The 25,639-nt window shown below is 38.3% G+C and overlaps 1 protein-coding gene across 4 annotated transcripts in view; it reads left to right on the top strand.

Moving 5' to 3' along the window:
- Positions 1-18,193, top strand: part of FAT1 (FAT atypical cadherin 1) — a 101,168-nt gene extending 82,975 nt beyond the window's left edge. For 2 of the 4 annotated variants that reach the window (XM_084204144.1, XM_084204145.1), the window contains exons 18-28: positions 1,302-1,499; positions 5,560-6,361; positions 7,291-7,422; positions 7,530-7,693; positions 8,233-8,695; positions 9,213-9,366; positions 9,600-9,710; positions 9,921-10,552; positions 10,800-10,937; positions 15,802-15,837; positions 16,727-18,193. In XM_084204144.1, coding sequence (XP_084060270.1) covers positions 1,302-1,499; positions 5,560-6,361; positions 7,291-7,422; positions 7,530-7,693; positions 8,233-8,695; positions 9,213-9,366; positions 9,600-9,710; positions 9,921-10,552; positions 10,800-10,937; positions 15,802-15,837; positions 16,727-17,349 — 3,453 coding nt within the window. In that variant the 3' untranslated portion in view covers positions 17,350-18,193. Of the gene's footprint in view, positions 1-1,301; positions 1,500-5,559; positions 6,362-7,290; positions 7,423-7,529; positions 7,694-8,232; positions 8,696-9,212; positions 9,367-9,599; positions 9,711-9,920; positions 10,553-10,799; positions 10,938-13,007; positions 13,068-15,801; positions 15,838-16,726 lie in introns of all 4 variants that reach the window. The other 2 variants (XM_084204147.1, XM_084204146.1) reach the window with 2 other exon arrangements.
- The last annotated feature ends 7,446 nt before the right edge of the window (positions 18,194-25,639 follow it).

Below are 25,639 nucleotides of genomic sequence, written 5' to 3' on the forward strand. Positions count from 1 at the left end.
AAGAAGACTCAACCAACCAAAAAAAAAAACAACAACCCCAAAAACTAAAAAACAAAAAGAAAAAAAAAACACAAAAAAAAACCCCCACCAAATAAAAAATAAACCCAAAACAACAGATTTATGTTTGTGTGCTGTCAAATGTATCTTCTTTTCCCCTATTATAGTCTTTCTTGAAATAAATGTTAATTAATATCTCACTTAAGCTTCAGACTATATAGCCAATGTCTGTACTATTTCCCTTACTCAATTAAAAAGGAAGACCTCTTGTTTTATAGTTCATTCATATTGGCCTGCCCTAGTTGAAGGTAGCACATAAAAAAAAGCTGGAGGAATTTCCCAAGAATGCTGCTGTGCGTTTCCTCTTGTATTGGAGATGGATATGTTTGGACACAGTAGAAAATGTGCTTAGCTTTTCGGAAAGTCAAATTACTTTGGATGTCCAACTGTAAATATTTGTATTTTAAAGCAATGGTCTTTGTTTTGCTGAAAAGGAAAAAGCTTCAGCTTTTTGCAGTATCTGATAGCTAAATTGACTTACTCTCTCAGAAACAGAGTATTGTTATCAGGAGTTTTTACATCTGTGAAAGGACAGCATTTTGTTATTGTTGTACTTCAAAATAATGTTTCTACTTTACTTGCTTTTCAAATAAGTATGTATATGGAGAAATCTGGCTGATGCAGTAGAGCACAAGTATTCTGGAGGAGGTGTCACAAGTGTCAGATATGGTTATATGTGGGCGTGTAACATGTGTGATAAGCCAACATATGTGAAACCTCAGACATCCACATGATGCAAACTTGAAGGGATTTTATGACGCAAATTTTAAAACCTGGATTTCATATGTTAAGTGCATGGTGCCTGTAGCAGCCACAGCTGTAGGCAGCTCTTAATTAGGGGCACAAGGGGTCAGATGGTGGAGTGTATTTTTCTAGTCCTCCCAACAAAGGCATTAGATTATTCTTAACAGGTGTTTTCTCTAAACTTCAAATCTTTGATGACTTGGTAATTAGGCTACAGTAATACTAATTCAGACCAGCAGTGGAAAATGTAAAGTGTCAAGGCTGAACTACCTTCAAAAATACAATACAAAGTTTAAAAAACTGCCTTTCTCCTTTTACTGTTTTTGAGTCTTAATCTCAGATGGTTGTAGCTTCCCTGAAGCAGTATTGTCATTCTGATTTCTCTTGTACTGATTAACTGGTTTGGCAGTAATTTTGGGGGGTTTCTATTGCAAGGAAGACATCAGCATCAGACCATATCCTCAATTATAACAAAACCAATGTGTATTATATATCTGTAGGAAAATAAGCCTGTTGGATTCAGTGTGCTGCAGCTAGTGGTGACAGACAGGGATTCTTCTCACAATGGCCCTCCTTTTCTCTTCACCATCCTGACTGGAAACGAAGAGAGAACTTTTCAGATCACCCAGCAGGGAGTTCTGACCACAAGTGCTGCGCTGAATCGCAAATTGAGAGATCACTATTTGCTTCATGTTAAGGTAGGATGTTTCTGTCATGTCCCTCTTACTGTTTTGCATTGTAAGTATTTGATTCACTTTTCCCACTCGTGTTCACTCCACCACTTGTCTTTCTGTTAGGAGATCCTGACATGCCAAGTAGTCATTTGAGGCATGTCCCCTGAGGTGATGTCTTCATAGACAAAATCTGTTGGTTTAAATGCTAATCTACACAGATGCAATGGGAAGTTCAGTTAAACGCACAGTTAAAAGTAAGGTGTAAGTGAAATGTTAACTGGGTGAGTGGTCTTAATAAGCCCTTTGCCTTCTGGTTGGAATGTTGAAAAACCAGCAGGGGACAGGTCCCTTGAGCCATTTTCTATTCACTGCAGAATTCCTCTTGCTGCTGTCGTTTTGACCCTTGAAGCTATGTGCTGGACTAAGCTCACATGATGAAAGCAGGGATATTGCACAACATAGCAGTAATGGAAAATTTTCCTGTAGTGCCACGTTATTTTTTCAATGGCAATTGAAAACATCTTTTTTTAAGTTTGGACCTTTTTTCATAGTATTTTCAGTAGATGTTTTTTCATTAGCATTGAAACTTGCAGTGCAATAGTTTGAGATCTCAGGATCCTGCAGTGGAAACCACAGTATAAAACTCAAAGAATGACCCTGAAGTGCTGTAATATTCACTGCATTTGCCATTGTTGTGCAAAAAGACCAGACCATGTCGAACGTTACATTGAACTAGCTAAGTTCTCTCAAATACTTTTTGTAACCTAGTATGAGAAAAGTTCACACCAATTGTTTTAATCTTATCTAGTCCTTTTAAATTCAATTATAAATTAAGCAGCTGGGAACAGAGGACTTAAAATTAGTAGGCTAAAAGTAGGTGCTCTTAATTCTTAAACTTCATTTCCAGATTTAGGTTTTAGGAAAAATTCTTACCTTCATTTTCACATGAGGAATTTCTTTTAATCTCCAAGTTATTCTTATGCATACTATTGCAGATAATTTATGAGTAAACATGCAGTTGCAGTATTTTCAAGTAATACTGTTTATAACAGTGTATGCTGAATTCTGTCCACATTGGTATAGTTGTGACATATTTACACAAAGTCTGTTTTCTTTGGGAAACAAAGAAAAAATTCACACAGATATTTTAATTTGTTGTTTGAGTCACTGAAATGTTAGTATCCAGGAGCCATCAATATAAGGACAGATATAGTTTCATTTGAGTGTAGTTTAGTTTAGAATTTAAGAATTGGGATGAAAATGGGGGCAGGTATATCATTCTCTCTCTTAGTCATTTTTTCCTCAATAGTGATATGCCAATTCCCCCAAAGTCACCTTTTTGTTTATGGGTGTTTTTCCTGTATGTGGAATCAGTGTAGTGCAAGATTCATATGTTTTCCTTTAGATCTTCTGTAACAGTAACTAATTTCTATTTTTTTATGCTTTTTAAGTGTATTCTTATAAATGCATGTACAGGTAGTTATATTTGTTCTGTACAGACTGTTACACTGACTTTGTCACATTTCATGATTTAGCTGCAGCTTTGGCCCTTCCTGATGTGCCTAGCTTTTTTTAAGTGTGAGATGCCTAACATCTTCCTCTGGGTGAAATCGTGCAATTCTTTCATTTCTAAGCCACTTTCTGGTCTCTAGGCTGCTTGTAAACAGCTTGTCAGTATTTCGCCTATCTTGTCTTCAGCACAGCAGCTGAAAAGTGCTTTTTTATTAGAGAATGAATATGGGTTATTTCAATGGCATCCAGTAGCTAAACAAGTGTCTTAAAACAAAAGTACTCATTTAGAGCAAAGACTTCTCAGAGACTGTAAATCATTAAAGCAGACTTTACTAATATGCCTCTTTTTGTCAGTATTTTGGACCTGTCTAATCAGTTGATTTCGAAGCTTCTTGACTGAATTTTTGAAATATATCACTGTCTTTTAATTTCCATTTGTCATTTTACGCTTTGCTAGCTTTTTTCAATATACATACTGCTATTATTTGCTATTCTCTTGCAATCCATGGGTATGAAGGCATCCAAGACTAAAAACAGCATTTCCCTATCACAAGGCTCCAGTTCCAGTGATACACACAAAATTATAGACATGGCTGTTGAGGAAAAATATTCTTCCTCTGTTCCTTTAAAATAGTATTTTTAAAAGTCTGTAGGAACACATTTTCTCAAGTTTGCATTATGTTTAATGTCTGCATTTTGATCTTGCAAATCACAAGTTAATGGCTGTGTATGATCTCTTGATACTCATTTTCAGTTTTTAGCTGACCTTTCCTGGTGCGCTTTTCAGTATTGACAGCTTTCACCTTAGTTGCTTTTTGAATGGATTGTTGAGGTAGTGCTGTTTTTAATTTACAGGCATACTTTCATTTGAAAAATCTCATAACTAAAAAAAACCCCACTAAAACTACACAAACTTTCCCCATATGCACTCTATGCACCCACTACCTCCAAAAGGCTTTACTTTTGTCATTTTAATAGAAATAAGGATTTTTTTCCCCCAGTGGTCACCTTATATGGGCATGCCAGTTCTATTTGCTTGTGCTCTCTCCAAAGGAAATAGATTATCCATTAACAAATGTCTCACAGCATTAGTGTGCGAAATCTTCAGCTATGAGTCATGCAGTCCTTTGTGCCACGCTCTGAAGTCTTCAGTTTAAAACCACAGCACATTTTTAAATATCTCCACTATTGAAAAACCATTTCTCCTGGGGCTCTTCTTTCCTACTTGCTGTCCATTTGTTATAATTTTGCTTGTCTGGGTTTTTTTGAGCCTTTTCTTGTTTCCCCTTGGGCATTTCTTCTGTAGCTAAACTGCCTGCCTTGTCTTGTTTCCAGGCAGAGATCTAGGCAAAACAAAACTTTGCCAACTTGAGCTAAAGCTCTCGTTATTTATTTGGGTAACTGGAGGACAAGTTTCTAGCCATGCCTGTCTTTTGGAGTTAACAGAAACAGATGAAGACATGAACTTCTAGGAGACACGCATTACCTTTTAAAAATGCCACGTTTATGTGCCCATCCACAGATAATCTTGTGCCTGGAGTTACTCCTCTTTTGCTTAAATTTGTATAAAAAAATTAAAAGCAGCCTCTTCGCATAGATCTTCCAAGTTTACTCTGTAAATATATTGCAAAATCTTTTAAACAATGTAGAATGTCTTCTGCTTTCTGTGCCCTGTATATCCCCTCTGTACCTTCACATGTCTCCAATTCTTCTTTAACTATTTCATCAGTGTCACTTTCAGTAACTGAGAGAGAGTTCTGGAAAAAGTAGATGAGAAATAATAGGTGAGAAATAGAAAGAAAAAAGTGAACCCAAGGGAGTGCTCTTAATTCACTTTTCCACTCTTTTATTTTTACTGTCCTCGTACAACAACAGTGTATGTCTTTGTCCAAATGGGGTGGAGAATAGGGTGTTCAAAAAGGCTTTAAAATTGAATTAGGCTGATACAGTTAAAGATAGTTGATAACTGTCTGAAGCAAATAGCACTACAGATACCCACGTCTTGTTTTCCTCTCTGTGACCAAAAATCATGAAAGGCAACACAATTAACTTTCTGCATGCATTTTTTTCTTTTTGACGTACAGTACATTTTCTTTTTGGCTCAGTACATTTACTTTGTCTTCCAGATTACCTCCTAATTGTAGTGAAGCATGTTGTACATTTCTAGTGCATGACTCATTTCAAGTTTGTAATGTGTTTCTGTGCTTGATATTAAAAAGCTTCAAGCACCATCTGCTGTCTGAAACCAGCTACTGTGCATTTCCTCTGTATTTGCTACCAGTGCTAATAGCTTCCTGGCATATTCAGGTAATAAGAGCACTGTAGGCTGTTAATCTTGGGAGAAGTGAAAACACGTTTGTGTGTGCCTACGTATATAAGCTTTTTAAATTTTCAGTGTTAACTTTTATTTAGGAATTGTGTTACAGAATTTATGTAAAGCATTTTCCTATGGGACTTTTTGGTGGGTTTTTTAATAGGTACAAAAATACAGCTCAACTGTATGCAGGATAAATATCTACAGTAGAATTTGAGATAAAGCAAAAATGTAAATCTGTCCTCATCTTTCCTTTAGGTGGCAGATAATGGAAAACCACCGTTGTCATCTCTGACTTACATTGATATTAGAGTTATTGAGGAAAGCATTTATTCTCCAGCAATATTGCCTCTGGAAATCTTTATCACTGCCTTTGGGGAAGAATATTCAGGTGGTGTCATTGGAAAAATTCACGCAACCGATCAAGATGTTTATGATACCCTGACATACAGTCTGGACCCCAAAATGGAATCCCTGTTCTCTGTTTCCAGTACTGGTGGCAAATTAATAGCACACAGAAGGTTAGATGTAGGACAGTACCTCCTAAATGTCACTGTTACAGATGGAAAATTTACAACTGCAGCTGATATTACTGTACACATCAGACAAATCACACAGGAGGTGTTAAATCACAGTATCGCAATACGCTTTGCAAACCTGTCCCCTGAAGAATTCATCGGTGATTACTGGCGCAATTTCCAGAGAGCACTGAGAAACATCTTGGGCGTGAGGAGAAATGACATCCAGATTGTTAGTTTGCAGCCTTCTGATCCTCCTTCCAATCTGGATGTCCTCCTGAATATTGAAAAGTCTGGTAGCTCTCACCACCCAATGAGAATTTTGCTCCACAAGATAAACTCTTCTGTGCCTGATCTAGAGGAGATTTTAGGTGTCCGGATAATTGATGTGTTTCATAAGCTCTGTGCAGGCCTAGATTGTCCTTTGAAATTTTGTGAAGAAAAAGTAACAGTGGATGAGAACATCATGTCAACCCACAGCACAGCCAGGCTGAGCTTCGTCACTCCCCGTCATCACAGAACAGCAGTTTGTCTTTGTAAAGGTAAGAAACACAGTAAGGGAAATTGTATCCTTGAAAAGATTGTTCTGGTTTTAAAAAGCAGTAGTCCACAGATGGAAATTTATATTACAGGACAAGATCAGGAATATTCTGTAGCTCTCTCCATAGTATTTGCCCAATTTTATTCATAATAAGGAGTAATTCTTTCTTATCTCATTACCTCATTTCAAGAGTTTACATAGTACAAGTTTATGGGAGCGGATATTTACTTTTTTTATTAGCTCCACCTTCATTTTCCATTTTATGAAAGAAGTTAATTTTTTGTTGTTGTCTATCCTATTTTGATGGCTGTTTTCAGTCTTGTCTGCACTAAAGTAAGTTCCTGCAAAGAACATGAATACTTCCTTGTTTCTGCTTAGAGGAGTAACCCACACAGTTTCCAAACTTGTTTGGGAATGAGAGGGTAATGTGGGAAATAAATATTCTTTAAAATATATGCAAGTATAAAGATTTCTGACAGAAGATTAATTTATCTTTATCTCTGAGGAAAACAACATTGCTTTTTTAAATCTGGACTTAATTTTGCTGGGTGAACTTGAACACATGAAGTAAATATTTAAAGCCCATTCCTTTTCTGTCTCAAATACAGACATGCTTTTCTCTGCTCTCCCCAGCCTACTCTGCCCATGTTTACAGGCATGTTGGTTTTGTGGTGAATGATTCTAATGGTAAGCCTTAAACCACAACACCAGTTTCTCAGTTTTACCAATTGAATTGAGTAATCAACATAAGGATGAGCATCAGCCACTCTGCATTCTGCTTGTCTAGTCTGCCCCATAATTGTTATTCACTTCCTTCTCTGATAGTTAGGAATATCATTTGGGGCACTTTCAGCTACTATACTTAAGACTCCCTTTTCACAAAATGCCATGACCACCAACAGAAACTAAATAATGAATTTGGTTTTACAGAAGGGAAATGCCCCCTGGTGAACAGTGTGTGTGAAGGAAACCCATGTCCTGAAGGTACTGAATGTTTAGGAGATCCAAAGGAAGGAAAATACACCTGTGTTTGCCAAGACAGCAAAGCTGGGCAATGTCCTGGTAAGGAATTGACTTTAAAAAACTCTGTGTAAAACTATATTCTTTCCAAATATAAATTGGATTCCAGTCCTGTGCTAATACTTTTTATGCTTTTCTGTGTTACTAAGCATCAGGTGGCTCTGCTGTGACATTTACTGGGAGCAGCTATGTGAAATATCGTCTCATGGAAAATGAGAACAAAGAGGAAATGAAGCTGACAATGAGACTTAGAACTTACTCTGCTCATGCAGTTGTTATGTATGCTCGAGGAACAGACTACAGTATCTTAGAGGTACATTAAAATCTCCTAGTGCATATCTCCTCCTTTCTTCCTACCATCGTCTTACTATTTTTGTGTCAGATTAAAAGATTGTGTCATAACATCTCTGTAGAATGGTTATAACTGAAAATTACTTTAAAGGTAGGGCGTGTTACACATCCAGATGACAAACTTGTACAGAAATTTTTACATGTGTAAACAAAGCTTCCTGAATTAAACAACTTTAAATTTATTTGCTTATAATAGTGAAGTTCATACAGGAAAAGTTACTTAAAGCACAAGATGAAAGGTATTGAAGAATTGTAATATTTTGATTATGATCTGTGATTGCTTTACTAGAGGAACAAAATGTACAAAGTATATGTTTCAATTAAAAGAACCATATAGAATAAATCACAGTTGCTGTGACTGGAAAACAGTGTTATTAAACTGCTTTTTATGAACACCACCATCATCCTGTCTCTCCAGCAAACATAAACTTTTATAGGCATCAATATTTTATACTCCTTAATGTGCAGAGCATTTATTTGTGTTGTGACTTTCCTCTGTAGATCCATCATGGAAGACTGCAATATAAATTTGATTGTGGCAGTGGACCCGGGATTGTCTCTGTTCAGAGCACTCAGATAAACGATGGCCAGTGGCATTCTGTATCTCTTGAGGTGGATGGAAACTATGCACGACTTGTTCTGGACAGAGTGCATACTGCATCTGGTACTGCTCCTGGTACACTGAGGACACTAAACCTAGACAATCATGTCTTTTTTGGTGGTCATATTCGTCAGCAAGGTACAAGACATGGTAGAAGTCCTCAGGTTAGCAATGGTTTCAGAGGCTGTATGGATTCCATTGTACTAAATGGACAAGAGCTGCCCCTAAACAGCAAGCCACGAAACTATGCACACATGGAAGAATCTGTAGATGTCACTCCTGGGTGCTTACTGAGTGCCACAGACGGCTGTTCAAGCAGCCCCTGTCAGAATGGAGGCATCTGCAATGCACTGTCAAATGGAGGTAAGCTGCTCTTTATTCTTCTGCTTTTGGCTTTCAAAACTGCTTTTTAACTTCTCTGCTGTGAAGGACAAAACAACTTCATGCATAATTCTTGGTTTCCCAGAGTTGTAAAAGGTCAGTTGTTGAATAGGTAGGAAGGCTGTGTGTGCCTTCTGGATTCAACTGCTTGGGGTGTGAGGTAGACAAAATCCATCTGGGAAGGTGGGGATTAAATCTTCAGTGCTGGCATCTGAGGTCCATCCTCTTAACAGCCTACTTTGGAGTCCTTCTTTAAAAATTCTGAACTCATTGGGACAACTTGTATTTTGTGGGAAAAATGTTTAAGAAAACTCTTACTGTTAGACTTTGCCTCATCTTTCAATACAAGTATTTCTATTTTTTTCCCATCCTTTCTCTCATGTAACAGCTTGGTGGGTAGGGAGGAATTTATCTTAAATCTGTAGGTGGGCAGGGAGGATTTCATCTCAAATCCAGTAAAGCCACGTGCACCTTTCAAAAAGACTGTATTTGATTTCAGGTTACTACTGCAAGTGTGCACCTTTGTTTATGGGAACTCACTGCGATGTAAGTGTCAACCCATGTGCTTCCAACCCCTGCCTGTATGGTGGGACTTGCATCCCAGTCAGTGATGATTTTATCTGCCAGTGCCGAGGACAATATACAGGTCAAAGGTATGTTTGTATGGTTCATTGTATCAATGAACCCCTTGGAAAACAGGATATAAATGTAACACTTTCTCTGTTTCTTTTTTTTATGTGTTTCCTACTTTAAGCTCAGATTTGAGACATACTGGAGCTGGCTGAAGTTAACAGCAAGCCCGTGTGTTACAGCTCTGAATGCCACATTATGAAATCGCTTGCAGTAAGATAATGTTCAGCTGGTTTTGTTTGTTTTGTCTTTGCAGATGCCAGCTGGGTCCATATTGCAAAGACAATCCTTGCAAAAACAGTGGCAAGTGTATTGACAGTTTGGATGGACCTGTTTGTGAGTGTGAAGCAGGCTTTCGTGGAGAAAGGTAGGTAGCATTCCACATACATTGAATTTTAGTAGTATCAATTAACAGATTAACAGCTCAAACTGGTTGAAATCTGTTTGATAAAACAGCGAAATGAGTGTTGGTGCACAGTACCTTATAATAAATACATGTAAAATTGTTGAGAACAAGATTACAACAAAGACTACTGATGTAAACTAAAACTAAACTGCTGTGCTCTGTTTCTGATAGGTGCCTGACTGATGTCGATGAATGTGTAGAAAACCCATGTCTCAATGGTGCCCTTTGTGAGAATACTTACGGATCATATCACTGCAACTGTAGTCATGGATTTGGAGGCAAACACTGCACAGACATTGTTCTCAATAAATATGTTTCAACATCTTGGAACATTGGCTTAGCTGAAGTGATTGGGATTATTGTTTTCGTCGCAGGAATCTTCTTGTTAGTTGTGATTTTTGTTGTTTGCCGCAAAGTGGTTGGTAGAAAGAAGAAGCACCAGCCAGAACCTGAAGACAAGCAACTGGGAGCTACAACAGCCTTCTTGCAAAGACCATGCTTTGATGCAAAATTGAATAAGAACATCTATTCTGACATCCCACCGCAGGTTCCTGTTCGTCCCATTTCATACACTCCAAGCATTCCAAGCGATTCCAGGAACAATCTTGACAGGAATTCATTTGAAGGGTCTGCTATCCCTGAGCACCCCGAGTTTAGTACTTTTAACCCAGATTCTGTTCATGGTCATCGGAAAGCTGTAGCTGTTTGCAGTGTTGCACCGAACTTGCCACCTCCACCTCCCTCCAACTCACCTTCAGACAGTGATTCAATACAGAAACCCAGCTGGGATTTTGACTATGACAGTAAGAGACATTCTTATTTTTTACTTTCCTGTTAAATGGGTATGCTGGTACAAGTTTAATACGAGTACAAAGTCTCTAGCTATACCTCTTAGAGTACAAAAGGCATTATGTCTGTACTGGGTTTTGTCTCTGATCAGCCTTCATGCCCTACTAAGTTTTGTGAAAATGTGCAGATCTCAACTTTAGGTAGTATTGATTCTTTAATCTAGAATCTATTCATTGTCTCACTTGAAACTTTTTCTTTCAGCTAAAGTAGTAGATCTTGACCCCTGCCTTTCTAAGAAGCCTCTGGATGAAAAGAACTCCCATCCTTACAGTGCAAGAGAAAGCATGTCAGAGGTCCAGTCTCTCAGCTCCTTCCAGTCTGAATCATGTGATGACAATGGTACGTAAAATGCAGTCACTCTCTACCTCTGCTGATGTTCATTTGTTCTGTCTTTGCATCTGTATCTCTTAGTAACAATAGGATTTACATATATTGAAAATATATATTAAATAGTAGCTTATTTAATATATATTTGTATTTACTTATGTTAATGCCCAAATATGTTAATTTTTTTAAAATATTTTGCCTATCTCTATGCCAACTGTTAATTACTTTACCTTAAAGTTTATATAACCATTCTGCTGTTAGAATATTACAGTGAAAATGCAGCTCAAGCTGCTCAGAGCCTTGTGTTTAAACCTTATTAGAATTTGGTAAACTTCTCTAGGTTATGCTTAGTTATCAATTATGCAAGAATACAGTGAATTGAAAAAATGGCCTCTGCACAAATATAACTTTCACTTTGCTGTTCAGCTCTCAGTAAAAAGCTTTCTGGTGTTACAGTTTCATTTGTTTCCTTCTCTTTTTCTTGCTGCGACCTCAGCTCCCATATGGATCAGATCAGTTCTGAGTGAGAGCAGAGTTTAAGGGACTGCTTGTAAGTTTGATTACTTTAGTAATGAAGGAAACTTCACAAAAAGGAATTTTGTTATAATAGAACAGTATATTTGGCTTTCACCATGATTGAAATGAATTCATAAAAACATTTCATACATTGAAAAAAGCCAATATAAAAATATAAATATTTTGATCACACCTCAAGTCCATCAAAATATAGTCAGCATACATCCTCGTGGGTTTGATTATTATTAATTGGATGTCTTTTCCATTGTGATGACAGATGCTTTTATAGTTGATATGAATGCATCTGTGTATTCAGAAATGTGTCGTACTGATTGGACAAAGCCACAGTTGTCTCATAACTTAATTTGCTAAGTTAAGGTGTGCTTTGACTCTTTATTCCACTTTCTGTTTTTGTCTCTGCCTGGTAAAAAATGACTTGAAATTCCTTTAGTTTAGGAATAAAGAACATTCTGCTTCTTAATGAAGTAGAGTGATTTGTTATTAACAGCATGAAAAAAACCTATCTGGTTTAATGATTGGTGAAAGTAAAATGGTATGCTTGCAGTCCTCATCATTTTATCAGTAGACCTGATGCCAACTGCCAACTTCTTTTCCTGTGGGTTTTAAGTGTCGTGTTGTACATGTTGGTCTCCTCTCCTCTCTGTCTCATATGTCTAGTATATTCTTTTTCCCATTTCCTGTCATGTATTGATTACTCATTAATACATCATTTTAAGAGAAATAGCTGTAGCATCATAGATACTATAGTGTTCCTTCCTTCCATTTTGGTAGACTCAGAATTTAATAGCTTGATATTTAATCCCTGAGCCCTGCAAATAAGTTGCATGTGCTTACTTCATTTTACCCAATAAGAATAAATCCTTCTCCATTCCAAAACTATCTTGAGGGAAAGGGAAGACATAAAAAATACATTTGTTTAAGTTTGGTTTTTTTTAAATAAGTACGTAACAGCCTGAATTTGGTATTCCTCCTGTGGTATCTCTACTTTTTACAAAACTTAAGTAGATCAGTAACAGAAATTTTCAGTAGGTATTTTTCATATTCTATCCTTTTAGTTCATTTCAGGGAAAATTTCTTTCCCATATCTTTCATTGGTAGGGAGGCAATATTGTTTACGTCTTTAAATGAGAAGTCTAATGCAATAATCCTTAATTTACTCAACACAAGCCTTGAGAAAAGTCTAGTTTGTTGCTATGTAGATAAATTGTGATGCAAATGAGTATATTTAGGCAACCTTTCAGAAATTCTAACACAACTTAAGCAGCCTTGTTCTCATGCAAAATGTACTTCATGAGTAGTTACAAGTACTTTTGTATGTTTAGCAAGAATATAATTGAGCTTTAGATAGGTGTTTTATGTGTTACATGCAACTACTGTCTAGACTGAAAGTGAATGTGCATGTACACTAATAATGTCGCTCTATAAAACAGAAATGAACTGCAATTTTACAGTGTTGGTGGGGGTTTTTATGTGTATCTGTCTGCTGTTTAAAGTGATACTAACTATAGGTTTGTTTTAATTTGCTCCTTTTATACCTTTTACAAGCTTCCGTAGTGACTGTAATACACCTTGTCAATGCTGTTGTTGACTCGGTGGAAAAAGAAGGTATATACATGTTTTCATATTTATTTACTGCTTTGGCAGAGTAATGCACGTTTGTCTTCTTACATTGTCTTCTAGTAATGTAGTCCTAGCCAGATGTGAGTTATAAAATATTATTTACTTAGACTTTCTGATAAGTTATAGCAAAAAATATATTTATATTGTTGATCTGTTAATATTTTCTTGAATATGCTGTAGATGCCTTGTGAACAGTTTTCAAGTGTGTTTTCTTGGGAAAAAAAGGGATTGGAATAAAAAGATCTTGGTGGTTACTCTCTTTTGAAAATATTCATACTAAAGCTGCCAGCAGAATTGAGACAACATCAAAGGCAAATACATGCAGTACTGTAACTGAAACAGCAGCAGCCTCTGCTTCCTTTTCTTCTTCCACCCACACCTATTGATACCTTGTCCAGCTGAGCAGAGTCAAAATGGTCTGGTATCAGTACTCACTTCCTTGGTCTTCAGATCAATCTGTCTCTTAAGGAGAAAAAAATTATTTTTGTCTGCAGCTGAGATATGTAGCCATATACATCCTCCTCAGTTTAAGTAGCTTGTTACTATGCAGCCTTACAACAGTGCCTAAAATGTGCATTTGGGTATATGTACATACACATAGATTTGTGTGTGTGTGTGTGTGTAGTATGTATTTGGAAGTTAGAAGAAGGCAAGGTAGGCATTTTCAATGGTATTTTATTTTATTTCTGCTAACATTTAAGAATTAACCATTCTCGGAAACACAAACTCTTTACAAAATAATAGGAGTAATAAAAGTGCCCGTGAGTCTATACAAATGCTAACTGTTGTTTTAATTGACTAAATACTGCTTTAAGATCTAGTAAAAGCAAATGAATCTCTCCATGACCATGAGTTTGCAGAGGTTTCTTCTGAAGTAACATCCAGCCCATGCTTTCTATTTATAGATATAGACTAGGAAACATAATGTTTTTTACTCAGTTCTGCTTAAAATGAAGCCACTGTAAGAACACAGCTAAAAGTTTCACTTTGGTTTGTTATCTGAAGTACATCCTTTTTAGTTTACACAGACAAACAAAAAGTAACAAATGCAAGGACTTCCAGTTACTTGATAGTATGTAATTAATGAGGGTGCCATTTCATTAATGTGTACCTATAGACAATAGCCCTCAGTGCAGAAATATTGCAATGCACAGTACTTGGGAATGGGAGAATTACCAGACTAAAAGAGGCCAGATGTACCAAGGGAAATATTTTATAACTGACTCAGATTTTATCTAAGATTTTAATTGGTAGAATCTAAAAATTATAGATGTAGTTCTCAAGTGAAAGATAAAAATATTGCTTGGCGTTTTAGTATCACCATAAGATAAATACAAACATTGTGTGCATTGCAATTGTAGAGAGATTAAATATGTCCTACTCCAGCTGCTTCTTAAAATTTGAGAGTTTCTGCTCTTAATAGGCATTTCTTCTTTCAAAGCATCTTAGGTAAGGAGTTCTGCTTTTGAGCACCCTCAGGGAGGGTGTCAGTTCAAGCAGCAGAGATCCTTACTCAAGCCTGCAGCAAGGTCATGTTCTGGGACAGATGGTCCTTACCTATAGTGTCCCCAGGTTTCTGTCCAAGGGGCATTCTGGAGGCTTGAACTGTAGCTACTCTCATCGTAGGACAATTTTAGGCCTGCATTCTCTGCACTACTCCTCAGGTTGTAGCTTGATGCAAATCAGCAATGCTGAGTGCAAGAGAAAATACAGCCCCAATCTAGCAGATTGTCACATAAAGATGGGCATGTCCAGTTCTAGTTTGTGTTTCTGCCACTTAGGTTAAAGGGTCTTTGCCTCAGAAGAAGAGGAAAACCAAGATCTCTTCATACCTTGGTCAAAGTGCTCTAAATCATAAAGCCTACTGGCTTTAGTTTTGCACCCAATTTCCCAGGAAAAATAAAGAATGTTGTCTTTCAAGCAGACTAATGATCAGAACCTTCTCCTGGAGCTGAGGCCAGAGATGTTTTAAGATCTCAGAGCTAAGACTGACTTCTCCATTAGTCAGAACAGTATTTTTCTTGTCTGGGCTAGGCAAGCTTAAAAAAACAGGAACTTCTCTCTGAAGAGTCCTCTATCCCTTCAGTCTTCCAAGAGATGAAAGTATGAATTCTTAAAAGAAGATTCTGTCATTAGGATAGGCATCACTCATCCTTAGAGACTTTAATAGGGAATATAGATTCCTGTAGAGAGAAAGTTTTAATATTTGTCAGGGCAGTTCTCGGCTGAGCGTGAGTTGTTAGAATTGCTGTACAAACGGAGGCAGGTTCCCCAGTGTTTATGTATGGAAGCCAGACACTAAAGGAAGACACTAAACCTTGATACTCAAGAGATACTTCAAGGTGTAAGTGCCAATAGGTGGATCCCTGTATCAAAACACAAGGGTAGATACAAGGAAAGAAAATACCTGTGTAGCAGAAGTCCTGTATATACTGATACAAGGATTTCAGTGAACTCCAAACTGCAGATTTTACCACAGGACAGCTATGTCCCAGATGGGCTGTACATTAATTCAGTAGCTGTCCTACAGTTCAAGTTTTAACAAACAAGGAGCCCAGGAGAAAATTTAAAAAAAAAACTTTAGTATTGCTAATGAAACTGGACAAAACCAGTGTGAATGTCATAGTGACTAGGCATTGTTTGTCTTCATAATGGTTCTACTATTTGATTCCTAACTACAGATGTTTTCTCCTTTTTCTTCTTATTCTGCCACCTAAAGAATCTTTTGCTGTTCCTGACCTCAGCAATTCAAGAGGTGACTTCTGCATGCAGTTCATTGATGTTCACCAAAATTTCTGTTAATATTTGGTTTTAACACAGACTTACTATCAGTTGCTTGCTGTGCATTTGTCTGCAGTGATTTCTCTTTACTAGATTTGCACTATATTACAACAGTGTATTTTTTTTAATTGGTGTTCAGATGAGAGAAATTACTGGGTTTTTAGTTAGTTTAGGCTTACATCTAGTTTCCAGCAAATACCAACTTATTCAAAGGGAGTTTGCAAGAGAGGATCAAGTCTAGTAATTTTTGCATGATTAAGCTTGATTTTTCCTGTTTTGTTCTTGTAGTGGAATGTGGAATGTCTTTACTAATAATGAAAGATTTTTATCAGAGGTGTTCCTGTAGAGCTAACAGCATTTTGTGAAACTAACTTTATAATGTGCTTGAGCAGCAGAGTCACTTTAAATGGTCTGAAATACAACTAGAAATTGCTTCTTTTATGTAAAAAAGTCATGGGTTATATATGCTAAATATATTCCTAAGAAAAATAGGCCATTGTTATCACCCTAACTAATTACTCAGCAACAATTAAGTATTTAGCTGCACCAGGTAGGGTGTTGATTCTTTGCTATCCACTGAACAACTGTGTATTGTGACAGCACATTCCATAGGCGACTACAGCTCTTCCCATGTTAGGTTTGATGTCTGAGAAAATGTCAAAGTTCAAGTGTGAATGATGCACTGTCTCATGCATGGCATAAAGTGAAGTTGTGTTGAATGTCTTTTATGCAACCAGGGCAAACTGCTGATTAACAAGTAGTGTCCTAATCACAGTGATTGCATTGTCTGTGTCAATTTCTCAGTTCAGACTGACTTGAATACAAGATAGTAATACTATTTTTTTATTTAATTAACTTTTCAGGTTATCACTGGGATACATCGGATTGGATGCCGAGTGTTCAGTTGCCAGGTATCCAAGAGTATCCAAATTACGAAGTGGTGGAGGAGTCAGCTCCCCTCTACACAGATCCAAATGCCATCGACACAGACTATTACCCTGGTGGTTATGACATAGAAAGTGATTTTCCACCTCCACCTGATGATTTCCCTGCACCCGATGAGCTTCCACCGTTACCACCTGAATACAGCGACCAGTTTGAGTCAATACAGCCACCCAGAGACATGCCAGCCGTAGGTAGCTTGGGTTCTTCTACAAGGAGCAGGCAGAGATTTAACCTCAATCAGTACCTTCCCCATCACTACCCCGCAGACATGTCAGAACCTCAGACCACCCCCGGCGGCGGCGGCGGCTACAGAGAGCCGTACGCTCCCTACTCACTGGGGTTCAATCCAGACTTTGAAGCACCCCCTGTAGACAACATGTCCATGTCTGTGTACGCTTCCACAGCCTCCTGCTCGGATGTGTCGGCATGCTGTGAAATGGAGTCTGAAGTCATGATGAGTGACTATGAGAGTGGAGACGACGGTCACTTCGAAGATGTGAAAATTCCTCCGCTTGATTCCCAGCAACATACAGAAGTCTGACACACTCAACAAAAGTGCCTGGACTCTAACAAACTTTATCAAATCTAGAACAATTTTCAAGAGCTTTTTTATGTTGTTTTTTTTTCCAGCCAGGATGAATGCTTTTGTTTCAGTGAGCTAAACTGGCATGGCAGCATTGGATCATGCAATTCATTTCATTAAATGAACCTCTTTCCATTTCCTGACCTACTGTATTTGGAAAGTTCTAAGATTTCCATTGGCTGTGCCATTTCTGAACATCCTTTATGTACTTACATTTTCTATGTTAAAAAAAAAATCACGTACCACTTCTCCATGTTAGCATGATGCATATATTTATATAGTTCTAATGCAATTAATTTTCTCCTATTTTTTGTAAATTTTATGTACAGTTTTGATTTTAATAGTTTTAACTAGATTTTGTAGATATTTTGTGAATTTGTTTTCCACTGAAACTAGTGGTGTTAGTGTGCCATTAAAAATGAGCACTCTGACTACTTATAATCAGGGCATCACTGTATGTATTCCCCTGAAAACTAAGGTTTGACATTTCATTGTAAAACATTCAACATATTCACACAATTTCAATTGTACATACATTAGCTCTGATATTTTTCTGGGTCAGCTATATGGAAATGTCTTAAATGGGTTGCTGTATTTTAGAACTGTAAACATTTTTTTCCCTTCTTGGAAAGTGTGTTGGGGACCCTCTGCATACCAGTTTAGAACCAAAACCACCATGACACAGTTTTTATAGTGTCTGTATATTTGTGATCCAATGGTCTTGTAAAGGTTTTTACTGAAAATTACCATTAGCCAGTCTTTCTTACTGACAATAAATTATTAATAAAATACTTTAGCTTTGCTCTGTGTATCTCTATTATATAATATACCATTGACAAAGCATTCAGTGCAGCATTTTTTAAGTCTGTATATGTTTTGTACTGTATTAAGTTACTTGCTCCAAGCAACTCCTTTTCCTCTCCTCTGAAATCAGCCTGCAGCTGTGTTAGAGATGCTCACAAGATGGCAGTGTGTGTCTGCTTAATGGTGTTTTTAAAAGTAATGGGCCAGTCTGAATAAAGATTGATGGGTATCAAACTGCAGTAGCCTTCTCAGTAGTTTGCATTTTTCTTTAAACATATAATATCAGCTATATAAGTTGCTGAATATTTTTTTCTCAAGTCACAAAAATGTATACAAAAGAAAATCCCCAAGATCTTTAGATGCAGTTTCTCCCCTCCTTTATCACCTGAATACTTACTTTCATGACTAGTTACCCCTTGATGGTGCACCTGCATGCTGCAATGGCCGTGCCATTATCCGACTTTTACTAAATAATTGGTGGTTTCCTGCAATTATATTTCAGTTGCAGTTTCTTACATTAAGTTCTCACTAGAAGTTTACCTTGAAGAAGAAAAGGTGGATTACAGTTTTCCTGTGTATTATCCAGCTGCTTTTCTGACTAGAAAAGAACAAAGCCTTTAACAGAGTTCTCTAGCATAAATTTGGCCTGATGGTAAGCTAAAGGAATAATGTAACTGTCTTCTGCCTCTTGCTTGAGGGATGCTTTTTAAGTTCAGAACAGATTTCTTGGCACATTAGTGAATTTTTAATATAGCCTGGAATCCTTTCAGCTCCACCTCCATTTTGTTCCTACTGTCATAAAGTTCTGTAGCCTAGAAATATACAATATTAGATTCTCTCCCATCATGAGAGCTGAGCCTCAGTCTTCTACCATCTAGGGAAACAGGGTACTGTATTTGGAGTGCTATTTATATACAAAATGGAACAACTCCCAGCTTGGAAGCTGTATCATGGAAATGGGGTGGATTACAGGACACAGCCAGGCACTGACATTCCTGTGTTAACTTGTCCATATGCAGGTTAAGAATCCCATGACTTATGTAAAAAGACTAAAAAATAATTTTAAACCCACATTCTGGCTGTGCACTGCAATATTCACCCTGATAACTATAAGCCTTTTTGTACATCAGACTGTTAGAATTTTCTTAATTTATAGCTTTAGAAGAATCTTAGAGAACTGTGAGCAGAGGGTGGCACACACTCTAGTAGTTCACATCACTGCCTAAGGCCCATCTTGAGCAAGGAAGGCTAAGCTTACTGGAAGTTCTGCTCAAGATTTCTTAATATCTGCTACTTGGTAGGAATGACTCTTAGGCAGCAGCAAGAGGAAGATGCTGCACAAATTTGCATCATTTCTCAGTTGATAAGGATTCCCAGAAAGGATGAAAAAGTGCCCTACAAATACACTTTATAAAGTTACTCGTTTACAGAAGGGCCTGAAGATGGATTTTTAAATTTTAAACGTGCAAAGAACAGGAATATCGACACTTAAATATACTTTTATTTGTAGTACTGTGAACTGAAGGCTGACACAGAAAATCCAAACTGAAAAGGAACAACTCTCATTATTCTGCAATGAAATTCCACATCGGTGTAAGAGAATGCTTTGTTGAAAGGATCAGAATATATATACATATATGTATGTATATGTATTTTTTTACCTTTTCACAAGAATTGTGCTGCTAGGTAACACACAACACCAAGGTTCTACTTCACAGCAGAAAACAAGGCTTCATCATAACACTCACTTATGGAAATAGCAGGAATTTTCAACTCCACAGCTTTCAACAGCTTTGCTGTTGGTGTGTAAAGCAAGGACATGTTGGACAAATGCTCTCTTTGTGGGGAGCTCTTATGCCCAATTCAGGTACAGTAAGTGCAATCAAACCTATTTTCTCCACACAGAGCTACAGCAATACACCAGATGAAGCTTGTGACATTTTAAACCCAATTAAAACTGATACAGCAGAGCTTTGCTGTTCGACTCAACAGCAGTCCAGCACATTCAAAACCATTGGCCATGTGATTTATTTTACAAGCCAAACATTTTGAAGTCAGGAATTTCAGTGAAGTCACACATTGACTATACCAGTGTTTATCTGTCCTCATGTTGTCACAGCAAGAGGTTTATGTTGACGTGTAGTTTATGTGTTTCAATTTGTGCCCATTCCGAAGGGTGCCACTGAGAAGAGCCTCTTTCTGTCTTTACAGCTTCACATCAGGTATTTATAAACATCATCAAGTTCCCCGCTGAGCCTTCTTTTTTCCCTAGATTGATCAGCCTCAGTTCTCTCAGCCTCTCATAGTTCCAGTCTCTCAATCATCTTACTAGCCCTTTGCTGAACTGTAGTTAAGTCCCCCCTGGAAGTTTTTTGGGTTTTTTTTCTATTTTAAAATACTTATGAGCTAGTAGAACTTAAAGTTTTATTGAGCAGATTTGAGTCAAGCTCATTGCTGCTTTGTCCATTCTACATTTTGAGTGAATGAAATGTCACTTACTCTTGAAGCAGAGAACAAACTCCAATTCTACCTGATTAAGAGTAACTGAGGCAGAAACAACAACAGGCAACCCTATGAAACTTCTTTTATGCAGTATTTAACACACCTGGTCTGAGAACTGCAGGATGCAGACATATATGCTTAGCAGAAGGAACATGACCAGAGTACCAGATTTGGGCCCCTTTCCCAAGGATATTTACCCAGATGATTTTGCCATTGTTCCCTTTTCTACCCATGGCCAAGTACTGTTCCAAGAAACCACAGGAGAGTTCTTGCACTGCCCAAGGGGTGAATCTACGCCTTGGTGGATCCCACAAATCTGACTGCACTCAAGCCAAAGAAGGAATGAAATCTGTCTCTAACTGCAAGCCCCATTTTGGAGTAGAGGGTAAGAAGAAATGCTCTATTTCCACCTTGAATCTACCTGTAACGCCCTTGCAGGAAGACAGCTGCAGGAATGTTGTATGATGTGTTGTATGAAGGGCTCATGACTGACCCCGGTCTGCAGACAGACCATTGCTGAGTAAGTGCTGTTCACAAAGTGCCACTCATGACTCCTGACTCAACTTTGCCCCTGGAGAAGCCACGCTGATGGCCTTGAATCATCTCTGTGTGCCTTTAGCACGGCTTCTAGGATGATCTCTTCTATGACCTTCCCAGACACAGAGGTGAGGCTGACAGGCTGGTCATTCCCAGGGTCCTTCTTCCTACCCTTTCTAAAGATGGGCACTAGTGTTTCCCTTTTTCTAGTCACCTGGGACTTCACCTGGCTGCCATGGCTTTTTAAATGTCATGGAGAGTGCCTTGGCAACTACATCAGCCAATCCCCTCAGGACTCTGGGATGAACCTCATTGGGTCCTACAGACTTTAATACATTCAGGTTCCTCAGAAGGTCATGAACTTGATCTTTGCTTACAGTTGGAGGGGTTTTGCTCCTCCAGTCCCCATCCTGCTGTCTATCCTCTTGAGAGGTGCAAGAAGACAGGCTTCCATTGAAGACTGAGGCAAAAAAGCTCTTGAGTAACTCAGCCTTTTCTTCATCCTTCTGTGCTGGACTGACTGTATCAATGGACAAGGCAAGACCTACAGCTGTCATTTATCTGGGCTTCTGTAAAGCCTTTGACAGGGTCCTCCACAAAATCTTCTTCTCTACATTGGAGAGAGATGGATTTGATAGGTGGGATAAGGAATTGGTTAGATGGTCACATGCAGAGGGTAGTGGTCAACAGCTCAGAGTCATGAAGGACATCAGAAGTGGTGTCCCTCAAGGGTCCATACTGGGACCAGTGCTATTTAATATTTAATTAATAAATAATAATGCAATACTTAACATTTAATAATACTTCATCTTTAAATAATTATTAATATTAAATATATAAAAATATATTAATTTTTATATACATTTTTTGAATTATTATTAATTTAATATCTTTAATATCCTTTCTTGGGTGAAGGGACCAAGTGCACTCTCAGCAAGCTGAATGGGGCTGTTGACCCACCTGAAGGATGGGATGTCATCCAGAGGGACCTGGACAAGCTCCAGAAGTGGGGCCATGGGAATTTCATGAGGTTTAAGAAGACCAAGTACAAAGTGCTGCACTTCGGTTGGGGCAACCCCCAGTATCAAGACAGGCTGGCTGGGGATGAAGAGATCAAAAGCAGCCCTGCCAAGAAGGACTTGGGGGTGCTGGTGGATGAGAAGCTGGATGCAGCCATCCCTGTATGCACTTGCAGCCCAGGAAGCTACACAGGTCCTGGGCTGCATCCAAAGCAGCATGGGCAAGCAGGGCAAGGGAGGGGATCTGCCCCTCTGCTGTGCTCTGGTGAGACCCTCCCTGTGGCCAGCTCTGGGGTCCAAAACACATGAAGGACCTCAACCTGTTGGAGCAAGTCCAGAGGGAGCCACTAAGTTGATCAGAGGGATGGAGCACCTCTTCTATGACAAAAGGCTGAGAGAATTTGGATTGTATAACCTGTAAAAGAGAAGGCTTTGGGGTGACCTAATTGTGGCCTTCCAGGACCTGAAGGGGGCCTACAAGGAAGATGGAAAGAGACTATTTACAAGAGCCTGTAGTGGTAGGACAAGAGGGAATGGCTTCAAGTTGAAAGAGAGCAGGCTTAGATGAATTATTAGAAAACATTATTTTTTTTCCTACTGTGAGGAGGATAACAGACTGGAAGGGGTTGCCTAGAGAAGTTGTGGATGCCCCATATCTGGATGTGTTCAAAGCCAGACTGGATGGGCTCTGAGCAACCTGGTCTAGTGGAAAGTGTCCCAGCCCATGCCAAGGGCTTGTTATGGATGATCTTTTAGGTGTCTTCCATCCCAAACCATTCTATCATTCTGTGATTCACAAGCACTGTCTGGATCACTGCTCTGCACACATCAGCTGTGAACATCCACACCAAGGTACCTGCAGGCTCCACATGTTCCACTGAAAGCTCTGCACACACTCCACACATGTTAGACAACCAAGAGGTGGGTGCCTCAGTTTCTTTTCACAGCTCTTGCCAATTTTTAGCATTAAACGGCTTTCAAGCCCACACAAGCCTTCATAAAAATACTAAAGAGGGGAACCCCCATTAAACCAAGCATGCTGAAGCAGACAAATTCTGGCAGCATTACTCATTCTTCCACAGCTGCACTGGGGTTGAATAAAAATCAGAGAAGTGTAGTGAAATATCCAGGGCAGTTGCAAAGCAGGAAAATGGGATCTTTGCTTTGATCTTACAAAGATTTAAGAGAAAGATAATTTCAATTATTTCCCGTTATGTAAGGAGGAAACTTGCTGATTAGTAAAAGCTAATTAATTACCAATGCCCAACATCCATTGCTAAACCTGGTAACAGACATCTAAAACTTCACAAAATTGCTAAACCTGGTAACACACATCTAAAACTTCACAAACAAGTTAGGCACTAGAAGCAGTCACCCAGGAGTCAAGGCTATCAGTAGGAACATGACCTCAGAACAAGAGCAAACAGTCTCATTTAGCATTATCAAAGCTGAGCCATATGCCTTTCTAGACTTTTTGCTGCAGACGGTCATTTCTCAGTTTCTTATATTCTTACATGCTTTGAGTTGAAACCTTCAATGTGAAGAAAAAGCACTGAGAAGTCCAATTATGTGAATGAGTCATTCCATCCTTAATCCCCAGGGTCCCAATTGGAAAACATGCTAAGCAAGATGAATTGCTTTCATAGCTTGAATTTAACTTTGAAGAAATACATAGAGAAAGATTATGCTGCTGCATCAAAAAAAAAAAAATTATTTTCATCTTTTTCAAGAGGACTTGAAGTACCGACAGTAATTTATAGCATAAAAGTTTAAGGGCCTCCTGTTTAAACAACTAATACTTCATGATAGCCATTTAGGTAACAGAAACTTCTGCTTTGACTTTCACTGGGGAAAAAATACCTCAAGTCACAGAAAAAAAAGCCTAAAAATATAATTAGCCTGACAGCTGGGGCCTGATTGTATGCATTGAGCTTTTTTTGGTTTAAAGCCAAACACTGTTCAGTAACACTTGTGTAAAATTTCATAGAACTCACCTCCAAAAACTTAGTCCAGCTGTTCAGAAACACCTAGAAAGTGGAAGAACAAAGTTCACTTTGGCTGCGTTGGATTAGACACTTAAAGTGTTTAAGTCCACATCTTCCACTGACTGTCCACCTCAAGAGCTGGAGGAGGCTGAGGAAGCCAGAAAGACATCTAACCTGGGCAACAGAAAAGATAAAGACAAAATGTACCTGGAGTGAAGCATGTTATTTTACCCCTGAGGTTTAGAGTATTTGTTTGGGACTCTTTGTTGGGGGGGCATTTGGCTATAATTAGTCCATTTTCTTGTGAAAAGGCAGAAATCTCTTTCCCCATATTCATATTTGCTTTAACCACTCCGCCAAAAATTTGCTCAAAATTTACCTGAATGATCTTCAGCGAAAATACTCAGAAGCATCTTATTTAGCCAACCTCTCACAAGAGGTTAGAGTCTAAAGTAAATCTTGTAGCAAACAGGTTTTGTCTCTTTTTACAGAGTTAAAGAGAAAAAGATGCTCTGAGCATGAAGGGTATATTGAACAGTTCCATCCAGGGACTGGTGTAAAAAGTTAAAAACCATTTCATTCTTACACCGTGTTTAAGTAGGCTTTGCTTCTGAAAATGGCTAGATCTGTTGATATCCATTAACAGACACACGTACAGGTTCTCAAAGATGACAAAATTTAGGAAGGAATCCTCTGAACAGAAACTTTCGGGATCATTCAAAATCCATGGTTTTATTTCTCCATATTTCCCTTGTATTGCTCATTTCCCACAAGCTTAACTCTACAGCAGCTTGCCTCAGGCTCAGCAGGGTCCCCATGGTCTCCCCTGTTCCCAGCTGTGCGGGTATTTCATGCCCACCCACACGATGTACCACACCTTTCAGCCCTGTCAGCAATTCCTTCATTGCAGAAAACACTCTGTGAGCCCCTAGGAGCCAAATCACTTTTTTGACTTGTGGCTCACAGTGCCCAGTGACTACTGACACTCACCAGGAAAAAGCATTTAACAAAAGAGTTTAAAAATGAAGCTTTGAAGGAGCATCAAAAGCCAAAACTTGCAACTGCCATGATCAAAACCATCTAAACAACACAGAAGTGAATAAACTTTTTAAAGGGAGCCAAGAGAGGCAACTCAAAAGGCAATTCTTAGAATGGAGTACAGAGTGTACAAAGATGTCATATTGGCAAGCTTGTACTATTTATTTCAGCGAAAGCTGAAAGACAAAAAGGAGAATGGCACAGTACAACCGGAAAGCAAGGAAGGCTAAGACCTCAAGGAGGTGGAAATTGTATAAAAATGAGGAAAAGAAGGAGCAAACTCTGGCAAGTAAGATAATCCAGAAGTGTTTGAGGATCAATTTGCAGACATCAAAAATTAAAGTTTATTTTAAAATACATTAA

Source organism: Fringilla coelebs (genome assembly GCF_963513975.1).
Source record: "Fringilla coelebs genome assembly, chromosome: 4".
In the NCBI taxonomy this organism is placed as follows: domain Eukaryota; kingdom Metazoa; phylum Chordata; class Aves; order Passeriformes; family Fringillidae; genus Fringilla; species Fringilla coelebs.